We start from the raw sequence: 22848 nt of genomic DNA, 5'->3' as shown, positions 1-22848 counted from the left end.
TCTACATCTCGAAGCTTCCTCAACCACCAGACTTTCACTGATTTCTTAGGCTGACGATTGCTCAATAATGGCGTCCACCAATGACATAGATGGCTTGTGTTCCAAAAGGAGCAACTATCAACCCAGTCTTTCTCGCTTCGTCACTGTGAGGAATTTCCAGCTAACGCGAACTAAATCCACGACGACTTTACTTACCACCTGGGCGATAGAGGTCAAACTACAGTTAAAGGTGAAAGTCTTTGATACACCAATAATCTCACAAAATTTTGAGTGTCACCTTCGAAAGTTTGCTCTCCTACTCGGCGCATACAAATGCAATTACCACTAAGGTCCAAAACGACAACAAAGTCCTCAAATCGCTAACCGTAGCACTTGGGGGCAAAGACAAAGAAATGTTGCTGGCGACATTTAAAGCAATTGGTCAGGCTGGTTCTGAATTACGCAGCACCCATCTGATCGCCGGAAACTAGTGGAGTAAGTTCCAAACCGCCAGATTGCTGTCATCAGGACAGCCGCGGATTGCCTACTGATGTCTCACGTGCAACATCTCCGCAATAAAGCTAGTGCACCTCCAGTTAAGAAGCATAGCAGGACGCTCAGCAATCAATTTCTGCTGGGTTTTTACCGTAGGAACCACTCCTGATATTTTCTAGAAACCTGCTTGAACCAAACCCGCCTTCCAGGCACGTCAGGAGGCACTCCCTCAATTACGCCGACGAGATCCAGGACAAAACGAACATACAGGTACTAGATAAGACAGTTTTTAGACAGACAATCGTTAGACAGATATCGGTAGACCCTTATCACCTTCTTAAGCTCCCGACCACCGAATGTCGTAATCGAAGTCCAACCACTACCTACAACAGATGAAGAGCTTCAGCTTCCCCGTGAGACCCGCGTAACCTTGTCACAATTACGTTCTGAATAATGTAGCAGGCTAAACTCCTACTTATAAACGAAATAAACTCCTACTTATCCATAATTGACCCCAACATACTAAACTCATGTCCTGCATGTGAAGGCACCACGCACGACAATAACCACCTTTTCACATGCCCCACCAAACCCACTAATCTAACACCCTTCTCCCTCTGGACTCAACTTGTCGAAACAGCAAGCTTCCTGGGCCTACCTTTAGATGAGTTAGACGAAGATGAACGGTTATTTACACTACACTGGCAGGTTTAGTATTGCTGCTACAACCACAACAACAACATTTTTCAGCAGCTGAGCCCCCTCCCAGGCATCCCTTCAACTGCACTGACGAAATCCAGGGCTGAACACAACTACTGGACCACACAGGCAGTGGACGACTTTCAGCGGGAATCTCTGACCACTTTCTTAAACTTCCGCACACCCGAATGCCGTCAGTAGAGTTCAAACGCATTATCTTAGCACAATTGCGTGGAAGTAGATTAAACTCCAACCTATGCAGAATTGGTCACGACTAACTCAACGTACATACATATGTCGAGCATGGGAAACTACTTCGCACGACATTAAACACCTATTCATATGTCCACTTAAACCCACTCACTTTACAACCCTCTCCGTTCGGACTAAATCCGTCGGAACAGCATATTTCCTCGGCCCACCGTTAGAAATATCGTTGAGATCGGCGATGACGACCGGTGACTGCACCATACTGGCAGGGCTTGATGTACTGCTACAACAACAACGAATTTAGTTTAGAAATTATCTGCAATCTATTGTGCGCAGCGAAATGTTTGCGTCTGTTCATAGACGAACCGATTTTCGATTTAAAAGTGTTGCATTTTTATTGATCGCCACTGTACTTGGTTAATTTATTGACAAACGATAATATATTAAAAGTAAAAAAACAACAACACTTATTGGCAAATTTATAGTCAATTCAAATATCTGCTGCTGTTATCAAAATTGTATGCCGCTTATGTACTTGTCTTTATCACTTCAATTCGTACATACGTGTTTACAAGTTTTCCTATATAGGAAAAGTAGAGTAATATAAAAATAATCGTTAACTGTAAATGTCAATGAGAAATCCTCAAAATTATTTGTGCAATTTGTAATTGGGCCTCTTCTATTCGCCATATCCCCGCTCGCTATCTCTAAGCTCGATTAACTCGACGAAAAATTTGCATGCGAAAGCAACAACAAGGATATCGAGTAAGATTCGCCGCTAGCGAGTATGAATTTAGGCCGCACTGCCTTACTAGCACATGTAATTTAAGGGGATATATACAGTTATAAGGCCGAAAAAAGCGAATTTTCCAGAATTTTTTATGAGAAAACTTAAATTTATTGATCTAAAAATTTGCACACATATTATATTATCTTTTAACTGTATTTTAAGACTTAGTATTAGTAAAAATATTTATTTGGAAAGGAGTTACAGCTGATCTCTGAAAGCTACTCTCAAAAAAGACGTTTTGCGGTGACCACTATATCTCCGAACTGGATCCCCTGAAATCAAAAAGCCAAACAGATTTCGTTAAAGTAATGTTAACACGTTGAGTGCCATGTGAGTCCAGGTTGGTCTCACAGTGCGAAGAGACTTTCAGGCCTCGTGGTGACACTTGGTCTCACGGTATAATGTATGAGATTTCGGTTTGTGCTGATGCAGCTGCTTCATAGAGGCTATTAGTAGTAATGTATTCACGCCATACTAGAGCCATTGTATTGTTTATGCTGCTTGGCCTATGGGTATGAGACCAATGTGGCATCATATGGCCTACATTTTGTTGAACAATATTCTATTGTATTATGTAAAAAAAAAATCGTGGCCGGACGAACCCCATTTTTTTTGTTGTATGGTGGCACTCAACGTGTTAAATATCGTAATTAATCGAAGGAATAAGGAAAATTATTTTTTTTTAAATAGCGGTTTCTCAAAAAAATTGATTTTTGAGCAAAATTTCGACCTTTTAAAAAAAAATATTTATCGGTGAGAAAAAATCTTCAATTAATTACTAATTAAAATATGTATTTAAGAACTTTGTGTTAAAATTTCACACTAACCGGTTTAGCCGTTTTCGAGTAATGTTGGTCACCGACTTTGAAAACACTATTTTTAGAAATACGCGTTTACAGTTTGAAAAACACTATACAAGCACTCTGAAACGCTTTTTCCAATTTGCGTGTAACTTCGAAAATATTCACTGGAACGATATTACAATTTCTGTGTGTATTCTTAAATATTTGTACATTAAGAAAATAAAATAAAAACAAAATCGATTTTTTGAAAATTCTAACTGTAGGCAGTTCTCTTCCCGCGTTGCCGGCATATGTTCCTTTGTACCATTTACTTCATCTATTCGCCACTTACTAAGTCTTGGCAAAAAGAAAAGGTCTATTGTTGCTTTCTCATTATTTTTCGCTTCGAATTTTCTTATTCGTGGTACTCAAAGCGAATTCACAGAATGGGAGTTTTTAAATCATTGTCTGTTTTATGAGTTTGCATGTTCACTAGTCAATGACAAAAAGCGTTAGAATATTAAATTAACATTTTTATATCATTTTTTTTTATTTCCTATAAAAAATTCTTTCGTTACATTTTGTTGTTTTTGCGTTTTTCATTTATAAAAATAAATAAAAATTATTTATAAAAACAAATAAATATTTAATTGGCGCGTACACTACTGTTAGGTGTTTGGCCGAGCTTCGCCTCCTATTTGTGGCGTGCGTCTTGATGTTGTTGCACAAATGGAGGGACCTACAGTTTCAAGCCGACTCCGAACGGTAAATGTTTTTTATGAGTAACTTTTTCATGGCAGAAACACACTCGTAGGTTTGCCATTGCCTGCCGCTGGGCGACCGCTAGTAGTAATATACTATTTTCAAACTTTACTTAGGAATTACTTTTGTTAGTACTATAAAAAATGGGTGCTGTATATTACAATGACTAATGTTTTACTTAAATAATATAGTGATCACAATCGCTGCACTGATTTCATTGTGGAAACTTTTTAGTTTCTTGCTCTTGGCCTTTCTCCATAATCGCGACCAGTTCAGTTTCTTTGTTAGGTGACTCCTCCTCCACTGCTTTCTCACCCTTGCGACAGAAACACAATTTGATGAAGTAGATTAGAAGCAAGGGCAGTGGCGTCGCCAATGAATTAGCTATTGGTACCGCAGTCGTCATATCGGCCTGTGGTTGTGGCAATGTGAAATTCAACATGAAAATCGCAATTCCAATATTCTGAATGCCCGTCTCAATAGCAATGGTGATGGCATCTTTTGGCGGTTGTCGCAAGCCAGTGGCTATAAGCCAGCCAATTATATAGCCCAACCATGGCAGTATACAGCTGCCAATTAAAACCTGTGAATGACATAAACAAATATGAAACTTATAAAATATTGTTACCTAGGACTCTAGTTTTTGGCCTACCTCCAGTGAGAGCAGCTTAAACATGTAAGAGTTGAGTATGCAGCCGAAAAATGTTATCGATAAAATGAGCAGCAACGAGATGGGTTTGAGCAACTTGGATATTCTCTTCGTTACCTCGGGCGCATACTGTTGCAGCATAATGCCCACAGCAATTGGCACAACCAAGGTGCACGAGATGGAGGCAATCGATTTGTAAGGAATCGCAAAGTTGCCATCGCGAAATATCAGTGCACCCAATGTGAATATCCATAATGGCATCATGCCAAAGGCCGCTAAATTGCTGATCGCCGTCATCGTGATAGACAGATTTAGATTACCGTTGAGCAGCACAGCAAATATATTAGATGATCCGCCCGCCGGTGAGACGCCCAAGAAAAATAAACCCAAACGTAACTCGATCATTTCGCGAAAAAGATAATAGCCAATTAGAAAACTTAGTATGGGCATCACCATAAATTGACAAAACAAGCCAATAACCGGTCCGACTGGACATAGCACAATACGTTTTAAAGCTTCCAAATCCAGCACAGCACCGAAATTGACGTAAATCACCATTACAAAGCAGCCCACGGAGATGTTGAAAATCATATCTAACAGTGTCATTGATCTCGTTACAATCACTTTCATGGACTGCTGTGATCTTTCCGCTTCATAGCCGGTCCGTTGTAGCTCCACATAAACTTGTGTATATCCCAAAAGCACGGCTTTGATAGTAAAATTACCTTTAACCATCCCCGTTTCTCCATCCCCGCTGCTGAATACCGTTTCAACTCGATCTACATAGGCGACTGCTTCGTTATCATGCCACACGTGTAACTCGAAATCACGGTTCCAAGACGGTTCAATGCCCGTGATAATAAAAGACACTTTTTGTGAGTGTGTCATTGTCATATTTAATTGTTCATATTCAAATTGCACTGACCAAACGGGCGCTTTCAAACGGTCATTATCGACTTCGCCGCTTACAGCCATTGCTATGAATGTTGCGCCGAATATTGCGCACAGCAAGAAGTACTGCATTTCGATATATTTTTTTTTTCGCAGTTTCCGCTGTAATAGCTCCGAAAATATGCAATTTAGCCGCTAAATGTCAATTCACTAATACCAAATGTGTTCACCGTCAGGAGATCGAAAACGTAATGATTTGATTATTGGTTAGTAAATACCTCTGTACCGTAAGTTACGAGCGCTCAAGCGCCAACTATATGGACTGAAGTGAATTATTTAATCATTGTTGACTTTGCCGTTTTGCTGATTATTTGGTTGGTATATGGCTTTTCAGGCGATATGTACTTATATACACCTAGTGCATATCTGTGTTCTGTGGATTTTATGACACTCCGTAATTACTTTCCGATATTCATGCCGATTATATGCCGATCATGATTTAGCAAAAACAATCTGAAAAGATCAAATGAATGCGTTTGAACGAGTTAAAAAATATTTTTATATAATATTATGCGACTTTTTAATTTATAATTTTCTTAGTCTGGATTAATGGAAATTTATTATCAATATGAAATTATGTATAAATTTCATATGAAAATGTTGTTTTTAAAGTCCTAATTGACTTAGGCCATTTTCAAAATTAATTAAATGTCCTATAAATGACTTAGTGCAATAAAGAACTATGAGTTTAATTTGAAACAATAACTTTAATGAAATAATCCATGAACATATATTAACTAATTTTTAAAAAGTAACCCATTTTTATCATTTTTTTTAGTTTTTAAGATTATTAAGGGGGGGGTAGGGTCACAAAATCGAAATTTTTTTTCTTCGCTCATCTTATAGTAAATCATTTCAAGAATGTTGTGTCAAAATTTTAAGTGGTTCGGAGCAGAACTCTCTAAGTTATAGCCTTTGTAGGCACTCTACCTCGAATGCGGAGCATCGATAGTTTTTCAGAGTCATTTTTTCAAACGTGTTTTTCCCGAAACGACTTCTTAAAAGTCGGTGCCAATCACAACTCCGAAACTATTCAACCGATTCTTTTCAAATTTGGCACACGTTTTCTAAATCAAAAATACCTCCCTCCCCCCTGTTTTTTTTTATTATTTTTTTTTTTAAGGTTGTTTTTCACTTACAAATATGGCGAAATTTTTCGCCAAAAATGCTCGTTTTACGTTTTTTTGCCACCAAAACTACAAAAATGAGGGGAGGTGGAGGTGTGGAGCATTACGTCATACTTTAACTGAAAAATTCGACTTTTTTAGTTTCAGATGATTCTACGACGAATGCCGATTGGCACCGCAGAGCACCTCTCGAAAAACATATCTCCAAAAAAACTCTGTCATGGGCTTATTTGTCAATATTTTATTATTAATATTTTTTAAAAACTTATTGAAAAGATGTACAATAACATGCAACTGATTTTATTAAAGTATCTTAAGCCATATTTCTGTAAAAAATTCAAAAAAAAGTGTTTTTTTTTTAGCGCTAAACCCTACCACCCCCTTAAAACGTCCATGATAAACTGGAAGGATATATAGTCCGAGAGCCAGGGGTCATTTTGACCTCATTATTTCATGCCGACTGATTTTAATACTGAAGGCAGACGCTATCCAATGGATGACGAAACCAACCGTCAGCTGGTCCAGTAGCGGTTGGTACGTGCGTGGGCTGCTGCGAAACGTGTCAAAAAAAATTGTCTACCTAAAAAAAAAAAATAGTCAGCTGCGCCGTAGAGGGGGGAAAATACATCAGCTGAACCGGCGAAATTGTAAATTAAATTAAAACGTAAAACTACTTTATGCCGATTGAAATTTTTTAACATAATTTTAGACACATATGAAAATATAATAATGATGGTCAGCTGCGTTCATAGCGGTGGGAAGACCGTCAGCCGAAGCAAGAATGTATCATTGCGTTCATACATCTCGGCGGCGCGCGAAATTTTCAATGCTACGACTGACGTCTTTTTTGCCAACCGGCAATCAGCTGACGATTATTTTTCCATTTTCATTTCTTAATACTACTATAACATTTGAAAATTTCAATCGGCATAAACTAGTTTTACTTTGTAATTTATTTTACAAGTTCACCTGTTCAACTGACGTGTTTTCCCCCCTCTACCGCGCAGCTGACAATTTTTATTTTTTTTATTTTACTAAATGTCAGCAATACGTGAAAAAAATTTCAGCCGGTATAAAATGAGTTGGTAGAAAATTTTTTTCGACACGTTTCGTACCCTCCCACAATCACACCCACCGCGGGTGCACCAGCTGACTTTTCGTTTCAGTTTCGTTATTCATGAAAGCTAAATCACAAGTATAGTCAAGAATTTAACGGTATAAAAACGCAGTCCAAAATCGACCCCTGGCTCCCGGACTAATATGGTAGTTAACACATAATATCTTTATGATTTTCTTCCGTTACTGGTTTATGGTGGAAATAATTTAATATTTTCGTATATTTTTGGTATTCCTCTTTTAGGTGAAAGATCCAAAACGTGGAATTTAGAATCATCTAAAGAAGTTTTTTAGAAACATTTTATAAGTTTCAGTTTTCGAAAAACGAATCCATTGAATTTTCAGCTAACAGACAGATTCACCCACGGTATTTTTTACTCTTTTTGTTATTTTTCTAGTGACTTCGTCGAAATAAAATCCGGCTACGACATTCGTTTTACCGAAAATGGCTTTTTCCTCCTACACTTTTCTATCAATTCATAATAATGCTAAGGGTTGTACGAGTATAAGTAAGTTTCTTTTTTTATTTTCATTTCTATCAAACCGAAATCACGGTCGTTCGGTAGAAAGGAATGAATCAATACCAAAAAATGTGTAGTGTCGTCGTCTCAATATTATTATTATTAGGCTGAGCAATTTTCATGTTAATGCTACTTTAATGTTACGATTTTGGCCTGAACACGCATTACTGTAAGCTACTACGTGTTTTTGAGTAGTTATAATATTCTCCATATGCGCTAAAATGCTTGATGCTACTTCCTGTGCACCTCTTAGTGCTGTAGTTTCATCCCATACATACATATGGAAATTATGGAAGTCCAAGTTATAAACATACATATTTCACTTATAATAGACTAACGAAACAGACAGTTTAGGGTACGGAAGTGCTTTTTGTAAACCAAACGAGGATCCTCTGCAAGACAGTTCCAAGCTCTTTCGGCATTTTGTAAATGTACATCATGACTTTCTTTAAGATGTAATTTCCCTTCCTCATTATTGCATGCTTGGATCTTTCCTTTCAGTAAATATGGCATTTCTTCAAATTTTTGACTTAGACGTCTTTCCTAATTAACACTAAACGAATTCCGTATACCGACGAAATTATATCGATATCGTGAAAATTACATTAAATAAATATAGTTTAAGATAATGTGGATGTAAAATAAGTGACTAACTCATTTTTTTTTTAAGTTTTATAATTATGGGCACATATGTGATTTGAACTAATACCAAAGTTCCGCTAGAAACCAGAACTCTGGTAGGATATTCACCTTATTGTCTTTATATGTTCTTTGGTAATACGTAAAACAACGTTGCAAAAAAAAGTAGTTGTCGCGCACACTTATGTCAGGTGTTTAGGCGAGCTCCTCCTCCTATTTGTGGCGTGCATCTTCATGTAGTTCGACAAATAGAAGGGCCTACAGTTTTAAGCCGACTCCGTACGGCAAATGGTTTTATGAGGATCTTTTTGGGATGGTGCGTGACTACCGTTCGGGAGTGCGTAGGCTCGAATCTCCGGGCATGAAACATCATAATGATAAAAATATATATTTTTCTAATAGCGGTCGTCCCTCGGCAGGCAATGGCAAACCTCCAAGTGTATTTCTGCCATAAAAAGACTACTCATAAAACCCTTCATCAAAAAGTTCCCGGTATCACTCTTTCTCTCTCTCTCTTTGCCTTGTCCCTATTTGGGGTTGGCCCTCCTTGTCCTCATGCGCCAGGTTCCTCTGTCCTGCGTCGTCACATCATCAAGGTGTTGGTCTCTTATATCCTTTTGTATCGTATTTAGCCAGGTCCATTTTGATCTTCCTCTAATTCTTGTTAGCTCAGTTATATTCACGGCGAGTTTGACATTGTGGTCTTTGTCTCTACGCATTACGTGACCCTACCATCTTAGCCTGCCTTCTCTCATATATTCAGAAAATTCAAAATACAAATTTATTCCTCAAAAGTCGTATTGTCGCCTCCAAAGTGCTTCCCGTGAACTGCAATCCACTTATGCCAGCGTTTGATCCAGCTTCCGAAACATTTCTGGAACCTTATTTTCGGTATTCGGAAATCAGAGCCATCTTCGATTTTTCCTTACTTCCTTTCGGCTGTTACAACGCGTTCCCCGTAGTGTTTTTTGACTCGATCAAACACAAAAAAATCGCAGAAAGCTACGTCAGGTGAATTCGATGGTTGTTGGATGGTATTCGTTTCGTTCTTAGTCAAAAAATTTCGGATAATGATGGTATTGTGCGATGGTACGTTCTCATGGTAGAAAATCCACGAGTTGTTCGCCCACAAACCATTTCTTTTTTGGCGAATTGCCTCACGTAAACGACTCATAACGTCCAAATAATAGTCCTTAATAACTGTCTAGCCTTCTGTTAAGAATTCGTGGAGTACAATACCGTTGTACTGAAAACGACGTGGTTTTTTGGTCATAGTTAATTCGGAACTCTTTACTCACTCGCCTGATGCCTGGATTGCGTGTCGTACTCATAAACCCAGGTCTCGTCTCCAGTAATAATGCGGTTAGTGAATGTTGGGTCGTTTTCAGTCTTGGAAATCATGTATTTGGGAACTCAACGCGACCCCTTTTTTGCATGAAATTCAGGCGCTTTGGGACTAACTTTGCCACACCACGGCGCAAACCCAAATCAATAACTACAATGCCTTGAACGGATCCAATGCAATGTTCAAGTCCTCTACACTTTACTAATGTTTTCATCAGTTTTCGATGTCGATGGCCTCTCACTACGGTCGTCATCCTCGATGGGCACAAGATCTCTTCTGAAGCGTTCATGCTGGCTGTTTTCTTTAGAATATTACTACCGAAACAGTTTCCCAATATTTCTAAGGTTTTCGCACTAATGAATCCATTTTAACGCAAATTTAATACTAACCCATTGTTGCGAATTCAATTTTAAAAATATAAAAAATCGGAAAGATGTGCACAGGTAATTTACTTAAACTGCGTACCTTTTACAAATGTCAAGCAATAATGGCAATAAAATTTTGGAAGGAATGTTAATCACAGATGTGATGTTTGATCAAGGTGGTGTTATAAGGTGTTTGCGTCTGGATGTTGTTTTAGAAAGGCCTACATTCGAAAGGCAAATAAATTTATTTGAAAAACCTTTTCATGGTAGAAATACACTTGGGAGTTTACGATTACCTGCAATGGGGCAATAGTTATCAGAAAACACTTACTCTTATTTGGTTTTCTCGTGTTCATAGTAAGCTTCGAGTCTTGAACCAATCCACACTATCTCCCATCCCCTCGGTTATGCTCGCCAAGGGTAATATGTACATACACTTACGGCGGGTTTTTCAGTGCTAGTTCAACTATGGTCAATTTGTTAAACTGAGTGAAAGCCTGGAAAATTGGGCATTTAAACTTTGGAAAAATGGCCCTTTAAGAATTCATATTCATTCATTAAGTGTATGGGCATTTTTTTTCGTACATTAGTCTGGGACAGTGGGTGTCACAGTTTCGAAAAGTAGAAGAAAGCAATGGAAACAAGCAAACACAAGACGTTCCCACGACAGTCAGTTCTACGTAAACGGAACGATCCAGTTTTTTAGCCAGTCAAGGACTGTCACTTCAGCAGCATTCCCTATATATGTATGAAAAATGTTTATGCCGCTACAACAACAACAATCGAACACACACTTTCTTACCACGTCCTCATCCGCAGAAAAACTGCATTTGGAGGTATTTTTATAATTCGTGCTTTCACAATTCATCCAATCAGTCGTTATTCAGATGGAAACGAAGTAACGTAGATAGAGGTTGCACTGTTTTTTTTTTTTCGTATATCACCAACACAGTCTCAGTAAACACAACGTCAATAAGTAAGCTGATTCCTTCAAAATTGCTGAGAGCCGGTTAACGGTCTGATGTTGGCCCCACCTCTGCGTTCTGCACATGGTGGTTGACTCTGTCACAAATTCCCTGAGAGCCGAGTAACAGTCCGCGAAGTGCGTAACCTTCTGTATCCCCTCAAGCGCGAACCGTAGCCTTCGTTCGCCTCAATTCTTTTGTTTTGTTTTTATGTTCAATGGGACAATAGAGTCAAGGCGAATCTATGCAAGGTGATACCGATTCTACAAATACAACCACTTCCTATGCTTCGCTCTAGGAAGAAGAGGGAAAGAAAATATTATACCAATGCTCTCACTTTGAAAATCGGGCACCAAGCAGCTGATGGACAATACTTCCTTGAATAGTTTCGCCTTGAGCAAAATCATCCGCTTTATTCGCCGGATTTTGCACTGTGCGGCTTCTATTTCCGAAGGACAAAATTTGAGCCTGTTGAAGCTGTGAAAGAGAAGTTGGTTTCTAGCACTGTTTCGAACAATGAAAGATGCGCATGAATCGTTGAGATTCTCCAAATTTCTGTGAGACCTCTGACAGGCCATGTTCTCCAATTCTGACCACAAACTGTAGTGCAACGGACTCAGATCTAGACTACCAGTCGGCCAATCTTCTACGGCTATGCACCCAGTATTATTGTTTTTTAGCCACTGGAAGATCCAACGCTCTCCATTGCAGAGAGTACTGCTCAACTGCTTCACCACGCCTTTTAAGACATCCTCCTGGTACACTTTTCGGTCTTAACCCCTTTTTCGCAGAAATGAAGATACTTTTCACCAAGAGATACCAGATGCTTTCCACCAAACCATTACGGAGGCTGGATGGTTGCCACGATGAACCCTGGATTGAATAACATTTGTTGCGTCTTTAGAAGTTTTAGCATCGATTTTGTCCTTTTTCTTATTAAAAACTTCTTCAACAGTGAAAATTTTCTCATCCGTGAAAAGAATATTTTCATGGCCGTTGACCGCGTGCCGCCGAAAAAGTTGCTTGCATCTGTCGAGTCTAATTATCTTCAATCACGACACCAAAAGATGACCAGTTGAGTGATGGAAGGCTTTCATGTGGAGATCATATGATTTTCTCCTTTCTAATGGGATTCTTGCGAATTCTTTCTCGAATGGCTTTTATGGCTGCACTGGTTCGAACCACACGAGGACGACCACTTTTTTTCTGTCGTACACTTCAGACGTTTGGGAAAAACGGCTGATCGTGCGGTAAACAAACCTTCTCGAAATATTAAGTTTTCTCAGCAATTAGTAAATCTTACTTGCACTTTCACCACACTTTGTAATGGAATTACTGCAATGCCATTTTCCTTAGCTTTCCACTCCACTGTTAACAAACAAAATTTACCACGAAATTGAGTATAATTTATGAGTAGACAATGCGTGGGGACAAAAGCAAAAATAACGGAACCTTCTTCTGCGAATTTGTTTTCGCCGTATGCATAGTAAAATTTGTCACACAACTTATGGCATGACTAAGTCGATAGACTTACAAACAACCCTCAAGTTAAGAAAATTTCTCGATAAATACTGCCGGCTGGGTATAAAAAAAACTAGCCTCGCACTGTCGCCGAATGCTTTATTAATTTGTATTTTTTTTTATTTATTTTTTTTTTTCAAAACACAACCGCAAGAGCGGTGTCTCTTTCAATTGACACTTTCCTCGTTATGCTGTAATATATTGCTTTGATATCTCAAGTGTTTTAAGTAAATCTACCCATGTTCACTAATGAGTAGCTGATGACAAATCTGGGTACTTTTTATTTTTTTTATTTTATTTGTTTATCAAACTCTAATTGTATTCACTTTTTTAAATTTGTTTATTTAAGTGCAAAAATTTGTGGTATAATCGAACAAATTTCTTTCACTCACTAATTATTAATTCGGTGTCAATTGAACTGCATCTACGCAAATGTGTCTCAAAGCTTTTGCCTCTGATTATAATCTCAAATTTATTTGCATTTTTTTATCTTGACTGGATTTCTGCATCGCCGTAATGCACCGACAACCTCTGCTATCAATGCACTTTTGCAACTGGAAAATTAACCTGTTTGTATTTTATTATAATCTGCGACAAGGAAAAGCTTGGCTTAATTGATAGAAAGCTTCCTAGGTATAAACACTAAAGTTTTGTATTTATTTTAAATGTTATGTTTGTTTATATGCTATACGTATGTATGTATGTATGTACCCTTGTGCTCACATAATTAAGACACTTTGTCTCTCTTAAATGCAATATTTTTCATGCTAGATTATTTTTGTCATAAAAAGTTCATTGCATAAAAAAAACCGTATACATCAAAGTTACAAGCTTTGGGCAAAATTCACAAAGCTTTACAAATTAAAAAAAATTATCCGCAAGAGCGAGGAGCAAAGCGAATCTATTAAAGGTGGTATCGGTAAATCGGCTGATTTTTTTTCCTTTCGCCGTGTCAGCCCAGAATGAAGCAAGGCGAATTCATTCTTTGTTTTCTACTTTCCCAATACTTTGTTTTGACAATCAAACGTACAAAACATTGTTGTTGGTCTAGTGACACCACCTTTGACGAATTAGATTTTTATGACCAATAATCGTCCGGGGGTGTTGGCGCAGCGCGAATATCGACATCGATTTCCTAATCGAAGGATGGTAGATTTACAAAGTTTTGCTCTTTAACTATGGTGAAAAGAAAATCATGAGGGGAACTTCGGCTGCCACGTCACTGGGGAGATTCAGCAGCCAAATTCTACACCATAATTTCACATGCATGCCAATCAGTCGTTGTTCAGACGGCAACGACGTTTCATTGATTGATTTTTTGCGTATATCACCAACACAATCTTAACATTCCAACTGGCGTCTGCCCATCAGCTGATCCTGTCAAATTCACTCAGAGCCGAAGAACGGTCTGTTCAAGAGCACACCTCTGAAAATCTTTTAACCATAGATATCCTAATTGTTTCACGCCAACCGAACAAACATTCCGGCGCTTAGGTACTCGAGTCGAATAGGCTGGAACCACACGAGACCTTGTAGGGCGTGGCCGCCACCGTATTGGTCATTGGACTGAGAATATCACGTCTGTGGCTGTCGATGTCGGTAAGAACGAAGAAACATCAACCAGACTGCGAGCCACGCAATTGGGCAATACCAAATAAACTCTACAGCGAATTTTATTGAGCTGCTTACACACCTTCCGTACAAAGCGCAAACAGTGCATCAGTTAATGCCAAGCCATCCTGAATTTCAGCAATGATTTTTTGTCGGAAATCATCATGAGCGACGAAGCGCATTTCCGCTTAAGCCGCTACGTCAATAAGCAAAATCTTCATTTTTGGGTGACTGAAAACCCGCGATTGATGCTTTCACGCGGGAGTAGTAATTGGGCCGTATTTTTTGGAAGACGTCATCGGTGTTACTGGTGAACGCTACAGGGCCATGATAAACGACTTCTTACTGCCGGAATTGGATGACTTTGAAGGTAGTGGCTTGGTGAGCATGAGGTTTCAACAATACGGTGCAAGCGCATACACAGCACGAGCCACAATGGATTGTAAAGGTCGCGTAATCTCCCGTTTGGCGATTTACATGGCCAGCAAAATAGCCCGATTTAATCATCCCAGACTTCTTTCTTGGGAGCTGCTTGAAGTCGCGGGCTTATGCCAACAAGCCCCAGATAATCGCAGCGCTTAAGGAAAATATTCGACTGGAATGCGAACAGAACCGGAATTTTTAGTGCAAAGTCGTGGAAAATGCGATAAAACGTCCACAACTGTGTATCAGCACTGGCGGCAGCCACTTGACGGATATCATCTTTTCCACTTAACAGAAAAAAATTTGAATGTTAAAATAAAGATTTCAAACACTCATAATTTTTGACTTTAGTAAAAGAGTTATTCCAAATTGGATGATTAACTTTGCGCCACCTTGTATAGTAAAATGAAAGTTTGAAGTCACTTTACAATTTTTTTTGCATACTATCTTAAGCTTTTTTTCCATATAAAGGGCAGGCTCGGAAGTCTTTCATAAATTTTTGTGAATTTTCTATTTGACTTCCAAGATTTTTGTTGTACAGTAAGATATATTTTTATAAAAAATTAACGAAACAAATTTAGCATGAAAAATATTTTAAAAAGATAAAGTGACTTAATTATGTGTACACAATTGTACATAGTTGGTCTCCAGATAAGCAAGGCAACGATTAGTATTTTTTTCTTTTCTAAAAAGTGCCTGCACCTACGATAATGAATGAAAAGCTCGTTCGACTTTATTGGTATGTATGTACTTATACTTATGTAGTAAGCAGAAAAAAGTGTTGTCAGTACAGCGTAGAATAGCTAAATTAAAATTCAGTTTATTCTCGGAATATTTGAAATTTAAATATCAATGCGTTTGTGCAAAATACTACTATGCCAAAGGGAGACTGATGAAAGTTGCTTTAAAAATCCTAAAAATTTGTAATACAAAATGTTAATTTTAGTTAGCAACGGAACGTGCCATTATCCACTTCAACGACGTAGTCCTAAAAGCAGGGGCCAGTTCGGCACCAAAGCAAGCAAATAGACCAAATACAGCAGCAACTGACATTTCTATTAAGAAAAAAATGATCGAAAAGAGAATGTTAAGAAAAAGATAGCAAAAAACTAGATCACTTGACGACAAACGAAAACTAAACTTCTAAAGGATACTTTAAACAAACGAAATGACAAAGAAATGAAAGTTCTCAGTGCTATAGCTTTTCTTCTAATAGAAGTATAAAAAATAGAAAACGGTATTTTCTAAATGTATTTATTTATTGCGTATTTGAACAAAGGTTTACAAGCTCAACGTTGAAAGGTAAAATAAGGCACAAATTCACATCAAAAAGGTATTGGCACATTTTTTATGTTAGCTTATGGCATACTGGCAAAATAGCTCCAGAGAGCAGATCTGGCCGCCTGTCAATTCGTGCGAGACCCTGCAAAATTCATTTAAAATCCGTTTCAATCCACAAACTGTTCAGAATACCCTATATAAGACTGGGTATCATGGCCGAGTTCCTCGACGCAAACCCTTCATTTCGAAGGAAAATAAGAAAAAGAGGCTAGAATTAGCGAAACAGCATTTAAATAATAGGCCCGACGCTTTTTGGAACACCCCCATATTTAGTGATGAATCAAAATTCAATTTATTTGGGTCAGATGGAGCACAAAAGATTTGGCGAAAGCCAAATGAAGAGCTTCAAGAGAACAACCTGCTCAAAACAGTTAAACACGGTCTAGGAAATGTGATGGTTTGGGGGTGTTTCGCGACATCTGGTGTCGGAAAGATCATACTCATAGATGAGACAATAGATAAACACATGCTTATCGCGACATTCTTAAAGAAAATTTAAGTCCAAGTGTCGAAAAACTGGGCCTTAATAGGACAACTTGGCAATTTCATCAAAATAATGACCCATAACATTCTATATTCTTTCTTGGTCTCGCATAGCACTTATCTGCACATTGAGAAATCGATCTTAAATTTAAGCTGGGTAGTTTTTATAAAGCACATTCCGTTGGGCAATTCGAAATTGGGAATTCCAATTTTTCCTATTGAGCATTCGAACTTTAATCATTCCCCTCGTATGTATGTAAATAAAAGTATATTGAAAAGCTTTACTAACTTTTAATACCCGATAAATTGTGAGATGTAAACAAACGCTAGTGACTTTTTTGTGCTTACGTATACAGGGTGGTCAGTATAGTAGTTTCTTTTTAATAATTCAAAAAAATTATAACAACAAATTTTTTTCTTTTCTATAGTTTCATTCGGAATAATAAACATTCCCATTATTTATGAAACCCGACTTCATTCATGCGGCTGCCTCTACTTACTTCGCAGTAGCGCATCCTATTAAGCAAGTTTTCCAAGAGGTTGGTGAGCGTTTCTGGCCTTATCTCACAAATGGCTTGTTCGATATTCACCTTTAAAATCTGAATCGTTAATGTATTTTTCACATAATATCGGTAAAGTCTAACTGCATCAAATTACAAGGCTTGACTTCACCTAAACGGCTGATAACACGATAAGCGTACTTGGCGCACAAAAGATCGATAGTACATCGACTATGTGGCGCGCCAAAGATCGTTTTCCATTTCTGCCCACAATAAACTGCTTATTATACCTCTGTAGTACTCACTGTTTACCGAAATGGCTTCCAGCAGCAGCATTTAGAAAAAAAAATGTGCCAATAATGCCACCGCTCCAAATAACCTTGTCTTTGGAAATAAATTTGAAATATTTACCTACATTTCCTTCCGCTGAGGTATGACACTGACTTTCTGCCAAGATTTCACTGTCGAAATAACACTGGATTAAAAACCCACAATATGGACCACCCTGTATATGTGTGTATGTATAAATGTAAAATTGATTGCTTCGCAGAAAAATAGTTTAATATTTTAATTCGTTTGCTTTCCTTTAGTTATTCTCATTTGAATACTCTAAATTCAAGGAAATACATTTATGCCATTGTCATTAGCAACAATTAAATGACACTTTGAATCGAACAATCGAACAATTGTATGACACTTTGTGTTGTGTGGTTTGTTGTAAAACGATCATTATCGCGCCCACTTTTAAAATATTCATTCAAAACATTATCCACGCGACTATTGCAACTAATACGAGTAATAGCAGAGCATTAGGGGTGTGTATCCCGGGATCTCGGGATGCCGAAATTTTCAAAACAAAAAAAAAATCTCATTCCTCAAACCCAAAAACTAATCCTTTCCACCCTTACTCCCGCACTTTAGTCAGCACATTTTTTGTATTGTGGCTGCTAAACAAGTAAAAAACAAAGAAAAACACACGGTTACACATTGCATCAGTGGCGCCAGCAAGAGGAAGCGGGCAGCCGCGGTAATAGCGCAGACACACCACGCGAAGTCCTCAACCATCTTGTGGGATCCTTCTGCCAGAAAATTGTGACACACAGATGGCGCTCCAAGCAGTAAGAAAGCGTTGTTCCTAAGCAACGAGAGGTAGGCATCCCCACTAGTTAGGACTGATAGCGGCAGGCTAATCACACACCCTGTCAGAAATCAAACAGATAAACGAAGCCAACGCAAGACAAGTCTTGCCGAGGCCCTATGCTCCCAAGAGTAGTAAACAAGGAAAAAAAATTTTTTTTTTCAAAAACATCTTCGTTCTTCATCATGAATGTTTGTACAACCATATTTAAAGATCCTAACCCATTTCCGCACCATTCCATCACTCTTGATGTTTTCACCATTACCCGTATTACAGCACGCACTTCACAGTCGGCGGGATTCTCAATAGGTGGAGGCATTTTAAAATCACGCAAACAGATGTAGACTCGATCGGAGGGTTCCCTAATGGCGTCTGTGGCTTCCCAACAGATGTAGCTACGCGACGCGCATGCGCTAAACGGCGACCGCAGCGCTGCTGCGGCGTAATTTAAAAACACGCCTCGTAAATTTGGATTTTTCTGAAAAACAGTTGGAAATTTCAAATATATTTGCGTTTTTCTGAAATAAATTTGAGTTTTTCTCAAATAAATTTGGAATATTTGATATATTTGCATTTTTCTAAAAACGTGTAGTTCTAGCTTAATTGTTTGTTTGTGTTGTTTTGAACTAAATAAATTTATTTATCATTCATTTTCAACAAAATAATGTTCGAACCCCATTTTTATTATTTACAATAAATATGCTAAAAAACCTTCTAACTTCATAAAAAACTTTGCTTTCATTAAAATTCTTCTCAATACCGTCGCTTCGGGATTGCATTACAGTTTTCCGAAATCCCGGTATCTACAATTACGGCTCAGATTGGCATTTCTAGTTGTCCATATGAACACTTTTGGGATAGGCTGGAGATTCGGGCAGCAGTAATTTTTAAGCAAATGCCGACTTATCTTTCATAGTTAACATGCGGGTACTCAATTATTTTCACATGAAAATGCACTTTGCGCCAATGCAACTATATTTTAGCAAACTTGCATTGTGTCCGGGCCTCGTTTATAAATTTCCAAAATTAACTTATTTTATATTAAAAATGTTATTTGTTTCACTGTAGTATACTTGTACCCTAGCTTCGTTACATAAAAATAGCGTAACAAATCCCATCGAGCTATTCCATGTTTTCTCACATGAAAACGGTGTTTGTGTTTTACAGTTAAAAACATCAATAACACGACCAATATTGCCCTTCATTCACTTTCACCCTTTTTTTGGGTGTTTGGTCGAGCTTCTCCTCATAGTTGTGGCATAAGTCTTTATTGTTTGGAGGGGCCTCCAGTTTTAGTCATTCACCGAACGGCAGATGGTTTTTACGAGTATGCGGAGCTTTTTCATGGCAGAAATACAAGCGGAGGTTTGCCATTAACTGCCGAGGAGCGACCTCCATTAGAAAAAATGTTTTCTATCAATTGGGGTTTCGTGCCCGTGGCTTCGAACCTATGCCCTTCCGAATAGTAGTCACGCATCTATTATAAATAATTTCAATCATATGGATACCTTGACTTCAACCGCATTGTCAATCGTAGCTCGCTTACCGGAATACAGCAGTAGACTTACGCCAACAAAAAGTAGTCCAAAAGGCAATAAGTTTAGGGCATGTGAGAGAGACGGCCGTTGCCAGGCGCATTTCTGGAAAAAGCTCCCCCGAAAAAGGTGAAGCATAATATAATCTTTCAATAGATGATTGACGATTGCCAAAGTATATTATGTCTCCATTCTTTTCCATCAAATAAATTATTGCCCAGTTGTCTCATTGTCTTTTATAACACAACGCCAAGAAAAAAGATCCATTCATAACGCGGACTAAGCCCCTCGTATCGGTTTGCCGTGAGGAGGGTAAGCTTTGTGATTATTGTTATTATTCACGGTAACGTTGGCTCCATATTTTAAAAAGTATGGGCTCCTGCAGCCTCCAACCTACAAACTTAACTCTAGAATGCATTTTTTGGGATGCAATGGGGTATCAAGAGTAAAACGGTTTGTCCTCATTCCAAATGTAGCAATTTTATTTATCCAGTGGCTTACTAAGTCAAATTTGTCAAATTCAATACTCAAGCTTGGAATTCTTTTAAACGAAGCAAATCAAAAAATGCTATTGCCGAGAGCTTAGAAAGATCTGAAGGAGCAAACATCTTTTAGTTAAACTATAGAATTTTGGTATAATAAAGGACCACTCAAACATAAATATATATGTACGTTGACAGTCAAGCGGCAATAAAGGCAATAAACTCATATGAAATTTCATATAAAAACGTCCTTAGGACCAGGGAAGCCATAGAGAGACTAGCCGCAGACAGACGGTTACACATCTATTGGGTACCCGGACATAAGGGCATTGCAGGAAACGAAATTGTAGATGAGATTGCCAAAAGCGCTGTTTACATATTGTACAATTTCATCAAGAAAACGACATACTGAAACCTTTAAATAAGGTATTCATTGGCATCGCTGCGGTCATGAAAACACGGATAGACAGGAGATGGAATAGTCTAGCCACTTGTAAAACCGCGAAAATCATGTGTACACAGAGTGCAGACAAATACGCCAGATTCGTACTAGCCCTGTCTAGAAACGACAGCAGAACTATCGGAGGTATACTAACAGGGCACAATTTGTTAGCGGCACACGCATACAAGATGGGAATTGCTAACAGTGATAGCTGCAGATTTTGCAATGAACTAGAAGAGAGGGAAACTCTTGAACACCTATGTTCTTGCCCTGCATTAGCTAGAACCCGTATGAAATGTTTAGGATCTCTACAATATGAGAGGTTAGAATGTCTCTCGGGGTTAGAGCTTCAGAGCTTACGTAGATTCGCAAAAGACGCAGGATTATTACAAGAAGTCTATAACAAGGAAACATAAAGGTCAAGTTCCATCTGGTATCACTAAGGACCAATAGGTCTATGTGATGGCTTTCAGCCAACCACATCAACCTAACCTAGTGCCAGTTTAAAGTGGCTCAAAATTCGTGTTGATTTTTCATAATTTGCCTGATATGATACCTACCATTTTGACAAACTTATGGACAGGCTAAACACCGATTACCCTCACTTTTATAGAGGGTAGAGAAGGCCACACATTCGCCTAGTCAGAGTGCAACAGTTTAGGAATGAAAAATGAAAACTTAAGAGCTCCGGCGCAGGGCAAAATAAATGCAAGATTATTGTCAGAAAAGAATACACCATAGTTTTTAGTGTAGCCTTAGGCCGTTGTATATGTACTTATTTGCACAATCTCATTCATATTTTGATGGTTCTTGCGTCCTACTCACTCGGAATTATTGCTCTTCGCACTTCGCCTCCGCGAAGAAGTACAATTTCCTCCATATCTCAAGTGTACGTCAATTACTAGCTGTTATCTCTTAATTAATGCAAACTATTAAACACTTCCCATTAAGTAGCTCTAATTTTGTTTAGCTTTGGGGGAATGGGGGCCAATTTTTGAAACGGCCAATTGTAAAATTAATAAAAAGATTGCCAGATTAATGCTTGTTTTATTTATTGAGTGCCGGCACTCAAAATATTATATATCTCACATGGATGACTGGGGTGCTGCCGGTTCCGCCTGGAAGGCTGATTAAACCAACCCATATTCGCCAGCCAAAACTGTTGATGTAATGGAGAATATTGATGGGATTAAGGTTGGCGCACTGCCCCAAGTTATCGAAAAAAGGAGTACCCAGTGACCTTAATCGTCTAGCTGCGAAACCCGGACATTTACAGAGAACGTGGTCAAGAGTATCCTTCTCTGAAAGCTCATCACAGCTTTTACAATAGAAGTTAAATGGTAAACCACAGCTACGAGTTTGGAAATGGAATGACCTGGAACCCCAGGAATTTCTGAGTTCTACGCCTATTGTTTTGGCACCAACGGGCTTTCGAAATAGCACATGAAGAAGTGGAGCTCCGTCTTTTCTGCGCTTTCCTGAGATATAAGTCGTGCGATTCCCCTTTAACAACAGTCAGGGGGATGCCGATAACCGGGAGGAAGGTCTCTGAGACCAATTCAGTTCCCTTCCTGGCAAGCTCATCAGCAATTTCACATCCCTCTATGTTCATATGTCGGGGAACCCAGATCAGAAAGATGTCTCATACACTCCCAAGGCATTTGATCTCCTCCTTGTAGGAGTTGACTAGTTTGGATCTGCACCCGGCCGTCATCAGAGCCTTGATCGCAACTTGACTATAGGAAAAAATGTTAATATGTTCCCCTCTTTCCTAAGCATTTTACATGCCTGCAGGATCGCAAAGACTTCTGCCTTCAGTTTTAAGGAAATTGATAAATTGGCTGATTTAGAGAAAATCCCTGCTCCGATTCCCGATTTCATTTTGGACCGGTCAATGACGTACTAGGTTCGGTGCAGATATTGCCCTCGTTCCAATCCTGTCTACTTGGAAAGATTATCCTGGTATGAACCTCAAAC

General features: G+C 38.6%; 2 protein-coding genes across 2 annotated transcripts in view; one reads left to right on the top strand and one right to left on the bottom strand.

Moving 5' to 3' along the window:
- LOC129237689 (NIF3-like protein 1) overlaps nucleotides 1–22848 on the top strand; it is a 49694-nt gene that overhangs the window by 5491 nt on the left and 21355 nt on the right. The gene's annotated exons all lie outside the window — the stretch shown is intronic.
- Nucleotides 3551–10806, bottom strand: LOC129237688 (hepatic sodium/bile acid cotransporter-like). The gene is made up of 3 exons (XM_054872576.1): nucleotides 10762–10806; nucleotides 4370–5770; nucleotides 3551–4300 (listed from the first exon to the last, which is right to left on the bottom strand). The coding sequence occupies exons 2-3, from the start codon at nucleotides 5387–5389 to the stop codon at nucleotides 3932–3934; spliced, it is 1389 nt and encodes a 462-aa protein (XP_054728551.1). The 5' UTR covers nucleotides 5390–5770; nucleotides 10762–10806; the 3' UTR covers nucleotides 3551–3931.

The sequence above is a fragment of the Anastrepha obliqua genome, chromosome 2 (genome assembly GCF_027943255.1).
Source record: "Anastrepha obliqua isolate idAnaObli1 chromosome 2, idAnaObli1_1.0, whole genome shotgun sequence".
In the NCBI taxonomy this organism is placed as follows: domain Eukaryota; kingdom Metazoa; phylum Arthropoda; class Insecta; order Diptera; family Tephritidae; genus Anastrepha; species Anastrepha obliqua.
This window is presented reverse-complemented; position numbering and strand designations above follow the sequence as displayed.

What these genes read in the sequence shown, in the direction of transcription:
- LOC129237688 (XM_054872576.1), bottom strand. Translation starts at nt 5,389, where the DNA reads ATGCAGTACTTCTTGCTGTGCGCAATATTCGGCGCAACATTCATAGCA. An exon ending in TTAAGCTGCTCTCACTGGAG is followed by an intron (nt 4,301 to 4,369) that starts GTAGGCCAAAAA and finishes TGTCATTCACAG; the next exon opens with GTTTTAATTGGCAGCTGTAT.